This window comes from Hypanus sabinus, chromosome 15, assembly GCF_030144855.1.
Source record: "Hypanus sabinus isolate sHypSab1 chromosome 15, sHypSab1.hap1, whole genome shotgun sequence".
Classification (NCBI taxonomy): Eukaryota; Metazoa; Chordata; class Chondrichthyes; order Myliobatiformes; family Dasyatidae; genus Hypanus; species Hypanus sabinus.
Window position 1 is genome coordinate 57,997,341 of NC_082720.1, and position 15,221 is coordinate 58,012,561.

Below are 15,221 nucleotides of genomic sequence, written 5' to 3' on the forward strand. Positions count from 1 at the left end.
CAAATCTACATAGGCACCATTGTCTGAGACAAGTCTTAATAAAATTGAGAATAGTTATTTACAGTGAACTCTTTCTTTTTACATGGTGAAAGAGAAAACCAAACAACTTTGCAGAAGTCTGGATGAAGTGTCATTTTGCCATGGAAGCACTGAAAACGCATAGCTTGATACCTTTTACATTCAATAAGAGTAGATTAAATATTCACATAAAATGCATAGGCTCCATATCAGACTTGGATGCTCTCATCTTAATTAATTGGTCATTGGAACAATATTGATAATTAAATGTATCATCAATCAATTAAATACTTAACAATCTAAAAGTAATTTGGAGAGTATATTTAGTTCCAGGTTCACACATTAAATGGGCTAAAAGGCATGAGGTTGCCCTAACAGACAAGGTGAAAGAGAATTCTAAATGTGGAGTCAATGGAGATGGTGGAGATCTAAACTGAAATGTTTGCATCTGTATTTACTCAGGAGAAGAACACACAGTCTATAGAAGTAAGGTACATTGGCATCAACTTCATGGACTCTATACAGATTACAGATTAGGAGGTGTTTGCTGTCTTGGTCTGGCAAGGTGTTCCCTCAGACTCTGTGGGAGGCAAGCGCAGAAATTGCAAGGGCCCTAGAAGAGATAGTTAAATCATCCTTAGCAACAGGTGAAGTACCAGAGGATTGGAGGATAGCCAATGTTGCTCTGCTGTTTAAAAAAAGCTCTAAACGTGAACCAGGAAATTATAGGCTGATGAGCCTAAAAGTAGTAGGAAATTTACTAGATGGTATACTAAGGACACGGATACGAGTATTTGTGCAGGCAGGGTCTTATTAAGGATAGTTAGCATGGCCTTGTGTATGGTTGGTTCTGTCTAACCTATCTTACAGTTTTTCAAGGACGTTGCCAGGAATGTTGACGAAGGCAAGGCAGTGGATGTTGTCTACATGGACTTTAGCAAGGCATCTGACAAAGTCCCAAATGGGAGATTGGTCAAGAAGTTTTAGTCACATGGCATTCAAAATGAGGTAGTAAAATGGATTAGATATTGGCTTTGTGGGAGAAGCCAGAGAAAGCTAGTAAATGGTTGCCTCTCTGACTAGAAGAGTGCCACAGGGATCAATGCTGAGTCCATTGTTGTTTACCATCTATATTAACAATCTGGATGATAATGTGATTAACTGGATCAGCAAATTTGCAGATGACACCAAGAATGGTGGTGTAGTGGACAGCAAAGAAAACTGTAGAGTTTGCAATGGTATCTAGACCAGCTGGAAAAATGGGCTGAAAAATGGCGAATGGAATTTAATGCAGAGAAGTGTGAGATTTTGAACTTCAGTAGGATCAACCAGGGTAGGCCTTACACAGCAAATGGTAGGGCACTGAGGAGTATGGTAGAACAATGAGATCTGGAAATTCATAAGTCATTAAAAGTGGCATCACTGGTAGATAAGGTAGTAAAGAAAACAAATTGGCTTTCGTAAATCAAAGAGTGAGTAAAGGAGATGGGATGGTATGTTGAACTTGTGTAAGTCGTTGGTGAGGCCTAATTTGGAGTATTGTGTACAATAAGGTTGAAAGAATACAGAGAAAATTTACATGGATGCTGGGACTGGAGGACTTGAGTTATGAGGAAAGATTAAACAGGTTAGGACTGTATTCTTTGGAACGGAGAAAACTGAGGGGAGATTTGATAGAGGTATACAAAATTATGAGGGGTAGATGCAAGCAGGCTTTTTCCACTGAAATTGGTGGGAATACAACTAGAGGTCATGGGTTAAGAGTGAAAGGTGAAATGTTTAAGGGGAACATAAGGGGAAATTTCTTCACTCATTGGGTTGTGAGAGAGTGGAACAAGCTGCCAGCTCTAGTAGTGCATACAAGCTCAATTTCAAAGTTTAAGAGAAGTTTGGATAGGTACATGGATAGCAGGGATATGGATTGCTATGGTCTGGGTGTAGGTCAATGGGACTAGGCAGTTTGAAATGGTTCAATACAATCTAGATGAGCTGAAAAGCTGTGTTTTTATATGACTCTATAATCTCTGGTAGGCAAAGGAAACTATCAGAACTTACCCTCTTTTTTGCTAACTCGGTACCAGACCAAGTTAGGAAAAGTATAATGCAAAGCTTTTTAGCAACATTTGTTCAATCCAACTGGTTCTATTCTGAACTGTTTGTAGGTTCATTATTCTTTTAAATCCTTCCTCATAACACATTCAGTAAAGGCAAATTAGTCAAGCAAAATGATATATCGGTTAGTGGGTATGTCTTCTAAACAGTGTTCCATTTAGAAAAGATTTTACTCTTCAAGGAATTTCAACATCCAATCCAGCATCACTGAAGGATCAGAAAGAATCTCAGAACAGGTTTTGAAAAAGAAAACATTTGGCTTACCTTTACGAGCTGCATGATTCATCAGTAGAGAATTGCAAATGGAGAAAAGAAAAAACAAAGTCAGTGTCAGGATAGAACGCTGTTGCTATAGTACATTCAATCTGCATAGTATCATTACTAGGAACTGGATTTTACCAATGTATAGTCTCTGTGGAAGATTTTGCCCATCATCAGTGTAATATTGTGATGGTTATGAATCTAGAAACAGAATTCAAAAAGCCAGTAGAACAAGTTATAAATTTAATTTAACAATATGGCAACTTGCTCGCTAACATTAGTGCAAACAGCCAAAACTGATGAATTATCATAAAATGAAAATCTATTTACTCAAGTTATTAAATGTCTACCCCATCTTTCTTTCACGTCATCTAACTCACACTATGTGATTTATAATGCATGCTGGAGTGACCAAGCAATCTTTTCTACTAGACAAACAATTTGTCAATTGAGGGATAGTCCATCACCTCTGCAGGGAAATTAAGAATGCCATACACCATCCTGGCCTATGAAGAAGTAAGAGGAATTTATTTCAGGGTTTGGATAACATGTCCAGCTGCAAGAAGGAAGCTTCAATCAGTAGCTGAACCCCAAGGTCGGATAAAGAATAAAGGGATCACTATCCTTGGGTTAAATGCTATAAGTGAAATGTTGGTTGTGTACCCAGGACATGAGTATTGCACCTATAGTACTTTGCAACAAAGAAAAACCTCTCAGCTTGAAACATTGACAGTTCATTTCTCTCCACAGATAGTGTTGGCTTGCTGAGTTCCTCTTGTGTTTAGTGTGGAACAGGCCTTCTGGCCCAACAAGCTGAGCCATCCAGCAACCCACCAATTTAAACCTATCTTAATCACAGGACAGTTTACAATGCCCAATTAACCTATTAACCAGAACGTCTTTGGACTGTGGGAGGAAACCAGAGAACTTGAAGAGGTTACAGGGGAAATCAGTGATTCTTATACCAACCAGCATAATATGAATCACTACCTCAGTGAAACAGAACTATGACCACTTTACCAGACAATGGATTATTTTGTTCTGTTTTCTTTCTTGTAAAAATTCTGTACTTATTTGTTTAAAGTACATTCTTCTTGTGAACGCTGGTTATCTGATGCAATCTAAAATGGTGCCGCATGCAAGTTTTCATTGCACTTGTGCGTATGAAAATACACTCATCTTTGGGAATGGATGGTTCTGTGAGCTGTATGGGCTTGACGAATAATCTGCTTCTATATAATAAGGAAATATGGAAAGAATTTTGCATGTGCGACATAGAAAGGATATTGTAGGATTTTAATCAGTTGATAAAAGGATGGTCAATACATTTCCAAGTTGGCATACTGTGGAAGAGAATATGAACTTGGTCCTGTATGCCTATTGTCTTTGCTTATATCCAGGCAGAGTAGACTTGGGAGGTGCTGACAAAAAAAAACACCTTGGAGACTTGCTATTGCACAATGAACAGGTACACTTTACCACCAGATACCAGTGGGAAGGAAGGAGTGCCTGTTAGAGGTACTGGATATGTATTCCACTTGTGATATGTGCTTTTGAGTTTGTTAAGTGGCTTAAAGGACAGCAGTGGTTTTGTTTAATAATGAGAGCAATTCAGTTAAGCAACAGCTGTAGGGGGGAAAGGATTTGCAAATGTTTTGGGTCAATAGCATGCTTTAGGATTGAGAGCAAAGAGGAAATTCAGCCACAATGAAGAGGAGAGGAAGTGTGGCGGGATAGGGGCTGGTAGGTGATTGGTGAACTAAGGGGAGATGGATAATGGGCAGATGAAGCCAAGAGAAGAGAGGAGGTGAGGGACACTAGCAGAATTGTGACACATTTCACTTTTTAGTACCTAAGCAATTGAACATAATGCGGAGAAGACAGCACTTCAGTGCTACAGTGAGATAATACTTTAGTTGCAAAGGTTTTATGGTGCAAGTAATTACTAAATAAATTAACTATGATGCAAGAATGCATTACGGTCTTCCTGCTTCAATTGAAAATGGAACTTCTTCAAACTGGATAGCAGTTTAAAACGCACCATCAAGATGGTTCCATTACTGAGCTCATGATTTATTTAGCGTGTAGTTTTCTCACTAAAGCAATTTGCTGAAAAAAATATTAATTCTAAGATGGATGTAAGAAGAGATGGATTTACTGACTTGGAAGATGAGCAAGAATGAAACAGGCAGAACATGTGTGGCTGAGAGGAAAATTGGATCAGCCTTGATGAAATGGTGGTGTGGACTCAATGGGCCAAATGGCCTAATTGCGCTCCATTATCTTATCGTCTTATTATGGCAGATTCAAGTGTAAGAAAGCAAATTCAGAGCACAAAGTGGAATCATCCTTTGAAGTACTTAGACTTGGACTTTGTACACAATATTATTAAGTTCCTCTCCATGAATTTGTACTGTCAGTTTATACACCCTGACCTCATTCCCATTCATTTCAATAAATAAATAAATAAGACTGCATCAGCTGGTCTGATGGAAATTTGGAAATTCTAATGCAGATGGACAGTGGCAAGGTCTACATCTCTACCAAAGGAGGTGTAAGGTGCCCCTTCCCTCCGCTCGCCAGTAGGTCACCCTTGGGCAGGTGCAGCACCTGTTTACCCCCCTGATCAGGTTCATGTGAAGCCATGAGATCAGTGGTAGATGACTGTATGAGCAGCTGGTGCATATCACAAGCACTGGTTATGTGACAACTGATGACAGCAGACAATCTCTGAAGAGTATTGATGATGGCTGGGGTTACCCATCTAGTAAAGACACTGCCCAGAGGCGGCAATGAAAAGCCAGTTCTGTAGAAAAATTTGCCAAGAACAATCATGGTCGTGGAAAAACCATGACTGCCAATGTCATATGACAGCACACATAAGGAACGAACGGATGTAGATGGAGACTACGGCTGAGTGGGATAATAAATCTGCCATGATGAATGGCGAAACAGACTCAATGAGCTAAATGGCCTAATTCTGTTCCTATGTCTTAAGGTCTTATCTCAGCCTGTCCCACACGGACAATACACATCAAGTATACAGTGACTTATAAAATTTCAACAGGAAGATAAGATGAACAAAAATGTAGTAATATTAATGGTTGAACAAACTACAGATTGAAGTTGGAATCATCTGTATTGTCCCAGTGAAATAAAGGAATACACTTTTTTATTACCACTAGTGCTGTGGCTCCCAAAATCAGTTCAAGATGCATGCAGCAAATATGAACTGGGTCCTCAAATGGATCATTTTCTGAATGCCAGTTCTACTGTTGAGTGTGCATGATTCATCTTTTAATTTAGAAAGACTTAATCAGACTAGTTATCTTGCTTAATAATTCAGGTATGGTAGAGAAGTTTAAGGACCTTTGGCAGCAAGCACATAATAATAACATTTACATCAGATAGTAATTAAAGGACAACGCTAACAAAGTCAAACCTTCCCAGTAGAGTTTGAAACTTTAGTGAAGATAAAACATTGGGGCGTCATGCTAATGTAGTGCTTGTAATTATACTATTATAACTAGGGGTGTTACTGAGTTCAGAGTTCAATTCCGGCGACCTTGGAAAGGTTTTCTCTGTGACCGCATGGGTTTCCTCCAGGTACTCCTGTTCCCCCCCCTCCCCCCCCCCCCGCCCCACAGTCCAAAGACATACCGGTTAGTTGCCTAATTGGTCATTGGAAATTGCCTTGTGATTAGGTTGGGGTTAAATATGGTCTAAGAAAGGAAAGGAATAAGGAGTACCTTAGCTTCCTTAATTTAAAGATTTGTATCTTATACTCGTGCATCAAAAATTCCAATATCTAGTATTAATGAAAGAATTTGAAAACATTAGGTTTGAAGAAATTTCTTCTCAAGGAGACCAACTTTTCATTCTCAACAACTCCTGACCTGAATCGCAATTCTTCTAAGAACTTGATGTCTTGTATAGGTCTAGAAATTGTTCTTGAAATTCAGTTTGGCCAAACTTAAGTTTGTTTATCATAAATTTAACTGGATTAAATTCAAATCACAGTTAAGGAAAATCAAATTAATCAAAACATTATCAGTAACTTACACTTAGTCTGGGCGGAGAATGCAAGAGTGAGTTTTGCAAACAGTTCTTTATTCTCATACTTGTCCTCCCTCACTTTGACCCAGAAACACTTTTCTGTTAAATCTTTCGGCCCAAGCTGAAAGAGAAACAAATGAGGAATAACATAGTTGAAAATATGAAAGGAAAAAAATCAGATAACAATAATTGCTAAGTAGAAATATAAATCAGAGAATTCAATTAAACTAATCTTGCAAATCTCTATAGATATCCAGTAGAGAGCATTCTGACTGGTTGCATTACAGCTGGGGATTGTTTTATTTATTCATTTATGGGATGTAGGCATTGCCAGGCAAGCCAGCATTTATTGCCCATTCTTAGTTACTTCAAGAAGGTGGTGATGAGCTGCCTTCTTAAACCGATGCAATCCCTGAGGTGCAGGTACTCCTTCAGTGATGTTAGGGAGGGAATTCTATGATTTTGACACAGTGACAATGAAGGAAAGGCGATATGTTTCCACGTCAGGATGGTGAGTGACTTGGAGGGGAATTTCCAGGTGGTGGTGCTCCCAGGTATCTGTTGTTCTCATCCTTCCAGATGGTGGTGGTCGTGGGTCTGGAAGGTGCTGCCTTAGGAACTCTGGTGTGTTGTTGCAGTGCATCTTGTAGATAGTGCACACTGATGCAAATGTTCATCCATGGTGGAGGGATTGGATGTTGTGGAAGTTGCTTCTTGAGTGTTGATGGAGCTGCACTCATCTGGGTGAGTGGCACATATTCCATTACAATCCTGACCTGAGCCTTGTAGATTGTGGACAGGCTTTGGGGCGTTGGGATGTGAGTTACACGCTGCTCTGGTAGCCACAATGTTTATATGGCTAGACCAGTTCAGTTTCCTGTCAATGGAAACCCCCGAGATGTTGATAGTATGGGATTCAGTGATAGTGATGCCAATGAATGTCAAGGAACTATGGTTAGAGCCTCTCTTGTTGGAGATAGCCTTTGATTAGCACTTGCGTGGCTCGAATGTTACTTGCCACTTGTCAGCCCAAGCCTGGATATCATCCAGATCCTGCTGTATTTGGGTATAAACTGCTTCACTATCTGAGGAGACAGGAATGTTGCAGAACATTGTGCAGTCATTTGCGAACATCCCCACTTCTGTGCTTATGTCGAAAGTAAGGTCATTGATGATGGTTGGTGCGAGGTCACTTTCCTGAGGAACTCCTGCAGTGATGTCCTGAGGAAGATATAGATAGATTGACTTTCAACCACCACAACCATCTTCCTTTGTGTCAAGTATGATTCCAACCAATGGAGGGTTTTCCCCCTAATTTCTATTGACTCCATATTAGCTGGGCACTTTGATCCCTTACTTAGTCAAATGCTGCTTTAACATCGAGGGCCATCACTCTCACCTCACGTGGCCTGGACAGAACCCGAACCTGGCATCCATAAGCAGATTATTGCCGAGTAGGTGCTGCATGATTGCATTGTTGATGACCCTTTCCATTACTTTGCTGATGCTTGAGAGAAGGATGATAGTGCAGTAATTGGCTGGGTGGGACTTATCCTGTTTCTTCTGTATAAGATATACCTGGGCAATTTTTCACATTACCGGGTAGATGCCAGTGTTGTAGCTGTACTGGAACAGCTTGGCTAGCGGCGCAGCAAGTTCTGGAGCATGTCTTCAGGACTATTGCCGGGATTTTGTCTGGGTCCATAGCCTTCGCAATATCTAGTGCTTTCAGCCATTTCTTGAAATCACATGGAGTGAATTGGATTGGTTGCGTACTGGGGACTTCTGGAGGGAGCTGGGCTGGATCATCTACTCGGCACTTCTGACTGAGGTTTGTTGCAAATGCCTCAGCCTTATCTTTTGCATGGGTATGGTGGGCTCCTCTATCATTGAAGTTGGGGATATCTGTTGAGCCTTCTCCTCCAGTGAGTTGTTCGATTGCCCACTGCCATTCATAGCAGGACTACATAGCTTAGATCAGATCCGTTGGCTGTGGGACCACTTAGCTATCTATTGCTTGCTGCTTATGGTATTTGGCATGCAAGTAGTCCTGTATTGTGCCTTCACCGGGGTGAAGCCTCATATTGAAGTATGCAGCCTCCAACGTACAGGATTGCAAAAGACTGCAGAGGGTTTACATCCTCAGTCAGCTTCATCATGGGGACAATCTTCCTCACCATTAAGGAGGCCTTCAAGAGGCAGTGCCTTGAGGCGGAGACATCCAATACTGAGGACCTTCACCATCCAGGACATGCCTTCTTCTCATTACTACCATCAGGGAGAAGGTACAGGTGACTGAAGACACACACTCAATGATTTAGGAACAGGTCCTTTCCCTCTGCCATCTGTTTTCTGAGTGGTCCATGATCACCTTCCCAATTATTAGTTTTTTTGCCCTATTTATTTTGTAATTTGTAGCAATTTTATGTTTTTGCACTATACTGCTGGCACAAAACAACGAAGTACAAGGTCTTTGGTCCATCTAGACTGTGCCAAACCATTTAAACTGCCTACTCCCATTGACCTGCACCAGGACCACAGTCCTCCAAACCCCTCCCATCCATGTTTCTCATGGATGGGCTGCTCATTACACACACTCACCACTCTTTGAGTGAAGAAGTTTCCCCTCATGTTCCACTTAAACTTTTCACCTTTCACCCTTAACATATGTTCCCTGATTGTAGCCCCACCCAGTATCCGTGGAAAAAGCCTGCTTACATTTCAAACGTTCAAAAGTTCAATTTAATGTCAGAGTAATGTATACAATATTCATCCTGAAATGCTTTTTCTTCACAAAACATCCACAAAAACACAGAAGTGCCACAAAGAATGAACAACAGTTAAACGTGAGAACCTCAAAGTCTCCTGCCAGTCCCCCCCATGCGTAAGCGGCAGTGAGCAACAATACCCGCCACCGGCAAAAAAAAAGCGCACCCGCTACTCAGCACAAGCGTGAGCTAGGCGATAGCAAAGACACAGATCTTGCAGTTACCCCAAAGGCTATCACATTTCATCTGGCATTTGGCAACCCACAGGTTCTCTCTCTCCCTAATAAGGGAGAGGGAGGTGTCCCCCATTTTCACAGCGAGAGGGAGATATAACACCACCACGCTGGTTTAGGATGTTAAATTTTACCGATCTATACCCCTCATAATTCAGTACACCTCTATCAAATCTCCCCCCAATTGTCTACATTGCAAGGAATTAAGTCCTAAGTTATTCAATCTTTCCTGATAACTCAGGTCCTCCAGTCCCGGGGAGAACCTTGAAAATTTACTCTGTAATAATAATAAACTTGATTTTGATTCTTGGAGAGTAACAAAAGGTAGAAGGTAAAAGCAAGAACTAAACTTATTCAATTATAAAGTATAGACATTAAGGAGCAATCCTACTTTATTATTAGCACAAGCGTTTTGCTGAAGTCCCAGTTTTTCTTATATTTCCTTGCTTTACCAACTAAGTGAACGAAATCTTCCACACCTTCCAGAAAACTCTGAATTCTACAATAAATATTTCAGTATCTATTAAAAATATGAACCATTATACAGACTCAATAATAAGTATTCCATAATATCTTAAACATTATTGATTATCTTTAATGACCAGAGTTCCTGCAAGCTATTAACTCTTATTATCATTTTCCTCAAGTTAATTCCTCCATGAGTTACAGATCCAGTAATTTATTATATTTTACAGTATTAAAATTTAAATATCACTTAGACTCTGATTTATGTTCAAAGCCAGGCCTGGAAAATAATACATTTTACATGTTAGGCAACATTCATGGAAAAAAAAAGTGTTAGTTATATTTCAGTCTGCTTTTCATTCCAGAGCTGCTACTTGACATGCTTATTGTTCTAGGAACTTTTGATTTTTATCTCAGAATTCCATCAGCTGTAGTTATTTTGAAAATCAGAATATCATGGAGTCAGTTCAACACAGATTCATTGGAATTCTTTGAGGATATCTCTAATAGAGGAGGTGAGTATGGAAGGTGAGCATTTAGGTTTCACAAGGGTCTCAGGAGTCTTACAGAGCACTTGCTGAATCACATTACTGCACATGGAACTGGAGCTAATATAACATTAAACAATTAGCTTTATTTAACACATGTACATTGAAATATACAGTGAAATGTGTCATTTGTGTCAGCAAGCAACACAGACCAAATATGCGATGGGAGCAGTCTGCAAGTGTTACCATGCTTCCTGTGCCAACATCACGTGGCCTCAACACTAATAACCCTAACCCATTCTTCACGGGAATGTGGGAGGAAAATGGAGCACCCGGAGGATACCTACAAAGTCATGGGGAGAATGTTCAAATGCCTTACAGACAGCAACTGGAAATGAATCCCGACCTTCCGATCGCTGGTGCTGTTAACGCCTTACACTAACTGCTACACAACTATGCGTGAATTTTGAGAGTTGGCAAACTAATAGAAAATCAAGTAGGAATAAAACAAGGTCTTTTCTGGTTAGTAGGCTGTGATATGTGGGGTCCAACAGGAATAGTGCCTGGGACCCATATTGATGACTTGGCCAAGAAGACCAAAGGTAATATTTTCATGTTCACTGATGATCCAAAACCAAGTGGGAATGTGTACAGTGATGATGAGGACAATGATCATGACAGACAAGCTAAGTGAATAGTCAAAATGGAGGAATAAAATGCAGATAAGTGAGAGACTATCTACTTGAAAATGCTTGATATTGGAGAGAACTGTTAGATAATGGAGAGAGATATTTGAAACATAGATGTATCAGCATAGGGACAACCCCCCACCTCCACCTGAGTATGCCATGCACCTGGGAACTTACTGCATATTTCACACAGTTTGCTCATATAGCGAGTTTTAGTTTAAAAAACATTAACTTGCAATGCTGTCCCCAGTTGATTTCAGCATTAGACCAAAAAGAAAATCTAATTATCTTGTACTTACAGATGCAGAAAATGGTAAAGAGATTGATAGAGTGAACAGCCAACACCTTTGTCCCAGGATGAAAATGGCTAATACCAGAGAGCATAATACTGGAGGAAAGTAGAGGTGAGATGTCAGAGGTAATTTTCTTTTTTTTTTTACGCAATGAGTGACGGGTGCAGGGAACTCACTGCCAGTGGTGGTGGTAGAGGCAGATGTATTAGAGACATTTAAGAGACTTTTAGAGAGGCACATGGAAGATGAAAAACAAAGGGCTATGTGGGAGGGAAGGGTTAGATTTATCTTGGAGTAAGTTAAAAGGTCAGTACAACATCATGGGCCGAAGGGCCTCTGCTGAGCTGTACTGTTCTATGTTTTAATACTCCAGATTTGTCCCAACCAATATCTTATAAAGCTGCATCACAACTTCCTTGCTCTTACATTCCATGTCCCAGCTAATGACGGTAAGCAGTGCATGTTTTTTTTCATCACCTATCGAAGCATTAGCTTGATTTGAAAAATGAAGAAGGCTGCAATATTTATTCTTTGATTGTTCTTCATTAGCACAAAGTGTTTACTTTAAATTAGTTATTGATGTCTGTAAATGGTTTTATTTTTATCTGGAGTCATGACATGCTACTTCCAAACCTAACACTTCCCAACCTTGTTGAAGGCAGAATGTAAAAATGGATTTCAGTTCACTCCGCGCGTAACCATGTTCTACCCTTTAGGGAAGGATAAAGTAGAGTATAGTCACTAGACACCAAAAAAAACTAAAGGAGTTATGGTGTGGAATGATGAGATTACATAGATGGGATAAAAGAAATCTACAGATTTATAGAAGGACTTGAAAACAAGAGCAAGCACTTTAAAATCAAGTAGCTTGTGGGCAAGCGGCAGAATGTCACAGCAACACAGGCGCTGGGCGAATGAGGCTTTAAATTAGGTAGGATGTAGTTTTAAGTAAGCACAAAAGAACATTAGCTTAAAGATGAACAGACAACCAGATATTTATTAATAAAATCAGGTGTAGAAGTAAAAGCCCTGGAGGAGAGTTTCAACTACAGATGACCTGAGCTGGCAACTCTCTGGTGATAGGACAGATCAAATCTGTGAAACATCCACAAAATGATGGAGGGACTCAGCAGGCTAAACAGTACCTATGGAAAAAAAAGTCAACATTTCGGGCTGAGACCCTGGCCTATTGAATTCCTCCAGTATTTTGTGTGTGTTACTTGGATTTCCAGCATGTATAGATTTTCTCTAGTTTGAGATCTGTGAACATATTCAGCTTGGTGCCAAAGCACTATGGCAGGTATGATCTGCAGACACACATGAATCCTACTGTAGTACATTCAAATGATAATGGTCAAAAGGAAGCAATAGATTTGGAAGACAAACCATGAAGCAAAAATCCTTAGAGACGTCCAGAAATAATAGGATGGCTCAGAGACGGAAAAACATTGCATATAGTTCTTGGTTATGATCCTGTCAATGAGACCAGAACCTAGCAAGAACAGTATTCCGGGGGACGTCACGTGATGACGTAGGATTGAGACGCTGAAACTCAGCCCTCCCGTAAAAAAGTTAATAAATTAATGTTTAAGTGAAGAAAAGTCAATGAATACTTTTTTCAGGTTACTCATAAACTACTCTGGATTGTTTTAAGCTATGCCTCATAAACAGAGGATGAAGAAAACTACTTCCGCGAAGACCGCTCAAGTTGGAACAGAATCAAGGCCCACTTCTACCGAAGAACCGCGGACTCAGGTACAACACACCACCGGTGAAACAGAACAGGAGACCGCGGCAGCATCGGCCATTTCTAAAGGAAAGGATCAACGAGAACTGTGCATGCGTAAAGGAACGAGCATGTGCAAACGAGTGCAACCAGAACTACAAAACCCAGCAACGACTGAAACCGACAGTGAAAGTGAGTCTGAGAGAGAGACTCTGGAAAAATCAGACGAAGATGGAGATGAAAGTTCCTCTGAAAATACAAAAAAGACTTTGAGGCAAATAATGCATTAGAAAAATTAGAAATTAGAAAAATTAAATGCATTAAAAGTAATTAAAGAAAAAATAACAAAAATGGAGGCTATGTTTGATAAAATGACAAAGAAACAGGAAAAAATGGAAAAGAAAATTATAGATTTGGAAGTCAAAGTGGAAGAAATGGATGGAAGAATGAAGATGGAAGATGATAATGATGCCTGGACATCAGAAAGAAAACAACTCGTGGGAAAAATTGATAAGCTCGAAAATTTTAGTAGACGCAACAATATTAAAATTGTTGGACTTAAAGAAGGTACCGAAGGAGAAGACCCAATAAATTTTTTTCAAAAATGAATTCCTGAAAAATTGGAAATGGGAGAAGAAACTTCAATTGAGATTGAAAGGGTGCACAGAGCCTTAAGACCAAGATCTCAAGATGATCAAAATCCGCGATCAATTTTGATAAGATGTTTCAGATACCAGGATAAAGAAAAGATTTTGAAGGCGGCTGCCCAAGGTGCTAAAAGGAGAAAAGGTCCATTGATGATAGCAGAGAAACCAGTTCTTTTTTATCCTGATATAAGTTATAACCTTCTGAAGAGAAAGAAAGAATTCAATCCAGCTAAAAATGTTTTATGGAAAAAAGGTTATAAGTTTTTAATGCGTCACCCAGCAACACTGATAATTTTTTTGGAGGAGGGAAAAAGATTTTTTTCTGATTATCGAGAAACGGAGGTGTTCGCACAAAAACTCCCATCTCTTTGCTAATTAAACGTAGAGACTTTTAAATGTAATGGTTAAAGATGAAGACAGAGATAGCGAATGGAACTGATGGACACTTAAGGATGATATAAGGGAGAAAAGTAAAATTTTAGAAATAATACTGAGAATAGTATGTTTTTTTTATATATATACTTTTTATGTTGCGGGGGGGCTGGGGAGCTTTGAATCGGTTACTACGGGATTCACATGTGTAATCATGGCGATTGCCATGACCCGTACAATAGAGGGGGGTAATGTTGTGTTTTTTTCTTTCACAACATTAGTAGGGGGGTATTTTGTTTTTTTCTTTATTTTCTATTTTTCTTCTATTCTTTTGCCTGGATGATTGGTGGGGACACGCATAGCAACATGGAGACTTCTAAAAAGATTTCCCAGGATACAATGAAAGTTGAAAGATTAGGTATTATTATAGATTGGAGTAACATAATTAAAAATAATGACTAATCTATTGAATTTTTTAAGTTTTAATGTTAATGGGCTTAATGGACCAATAAAAAGAAAAAGAATTTTAACATATATTAAAAAAATGAAAATAGATATAGCTTTCTTACAAGAAACTCATTTAACGGATATAGAACATCAGAAATTAAAAAGAGACTGGGTTGGAAATGTTATTGCAGCTTCATTTAACTCAAAGGCGAGAGGAGTTGCAATTTTGGTTAATAAAAATTTACCAATTAAAATACAAAATGTATTAACTGATTCGGCAGGAAGATATTTAATTATACATTGTCAAATTTTTTCAGAACTATGGACTCTTATGAATATTTATGCACCAAATGAAAATGATGTAAAATTTATACAGGAGGTCTTTTTGAATTTGGCTAACGCACATGATAAAATATTAATAGGTGGAGATTTTAATTTTTGTTTAGATCCAGTTTTAGATAGATCAACAAAGGCTATTACAAAATCAAAAGTAGCAAAATTAACTCTATCATTGATGAAAGATTTAAATTTGATTGATATATGGAGAAGTATCAATCCAAAAGAAAGGGATTATTCATTCTATTCAAATAGACATAAAACATACTCAAGGATAGATTTTTTCCTATTATCAACAAATACTCAAGAT

General features: G+C 39.1%; 1 protein-coding gene across 1 annotated transcript in view; it reads right to left on the bottom strand.

The window, feature by feature from the left end:
• Window positions 1–2,299: 2,299 nt before the first annotated feature.
• The window catches only part of LOC132405256 (protein diaphanous homolog 1-like), a 247,335-nt gene continuing 234,413 nt past the window's right edge, over window positions 2,300–15,221 (bottom strand). Inside the window, exons 17-18 of the mRNA XM_059989940.1 lie at window positions 6,454–6,568; window positions 2,300–2,403 (exon numbers count right to left, since the gene is read on the bottom strand). Of these exons, the coding sequence (XP_059845923.1) occupies window positions 2,300–2,403; window positions 6,454–6,568 (219 nt within the window). The remainder of the gene's footprint in view (window positions 2,404–6,453; window positions 6,569–15,221) is intronic.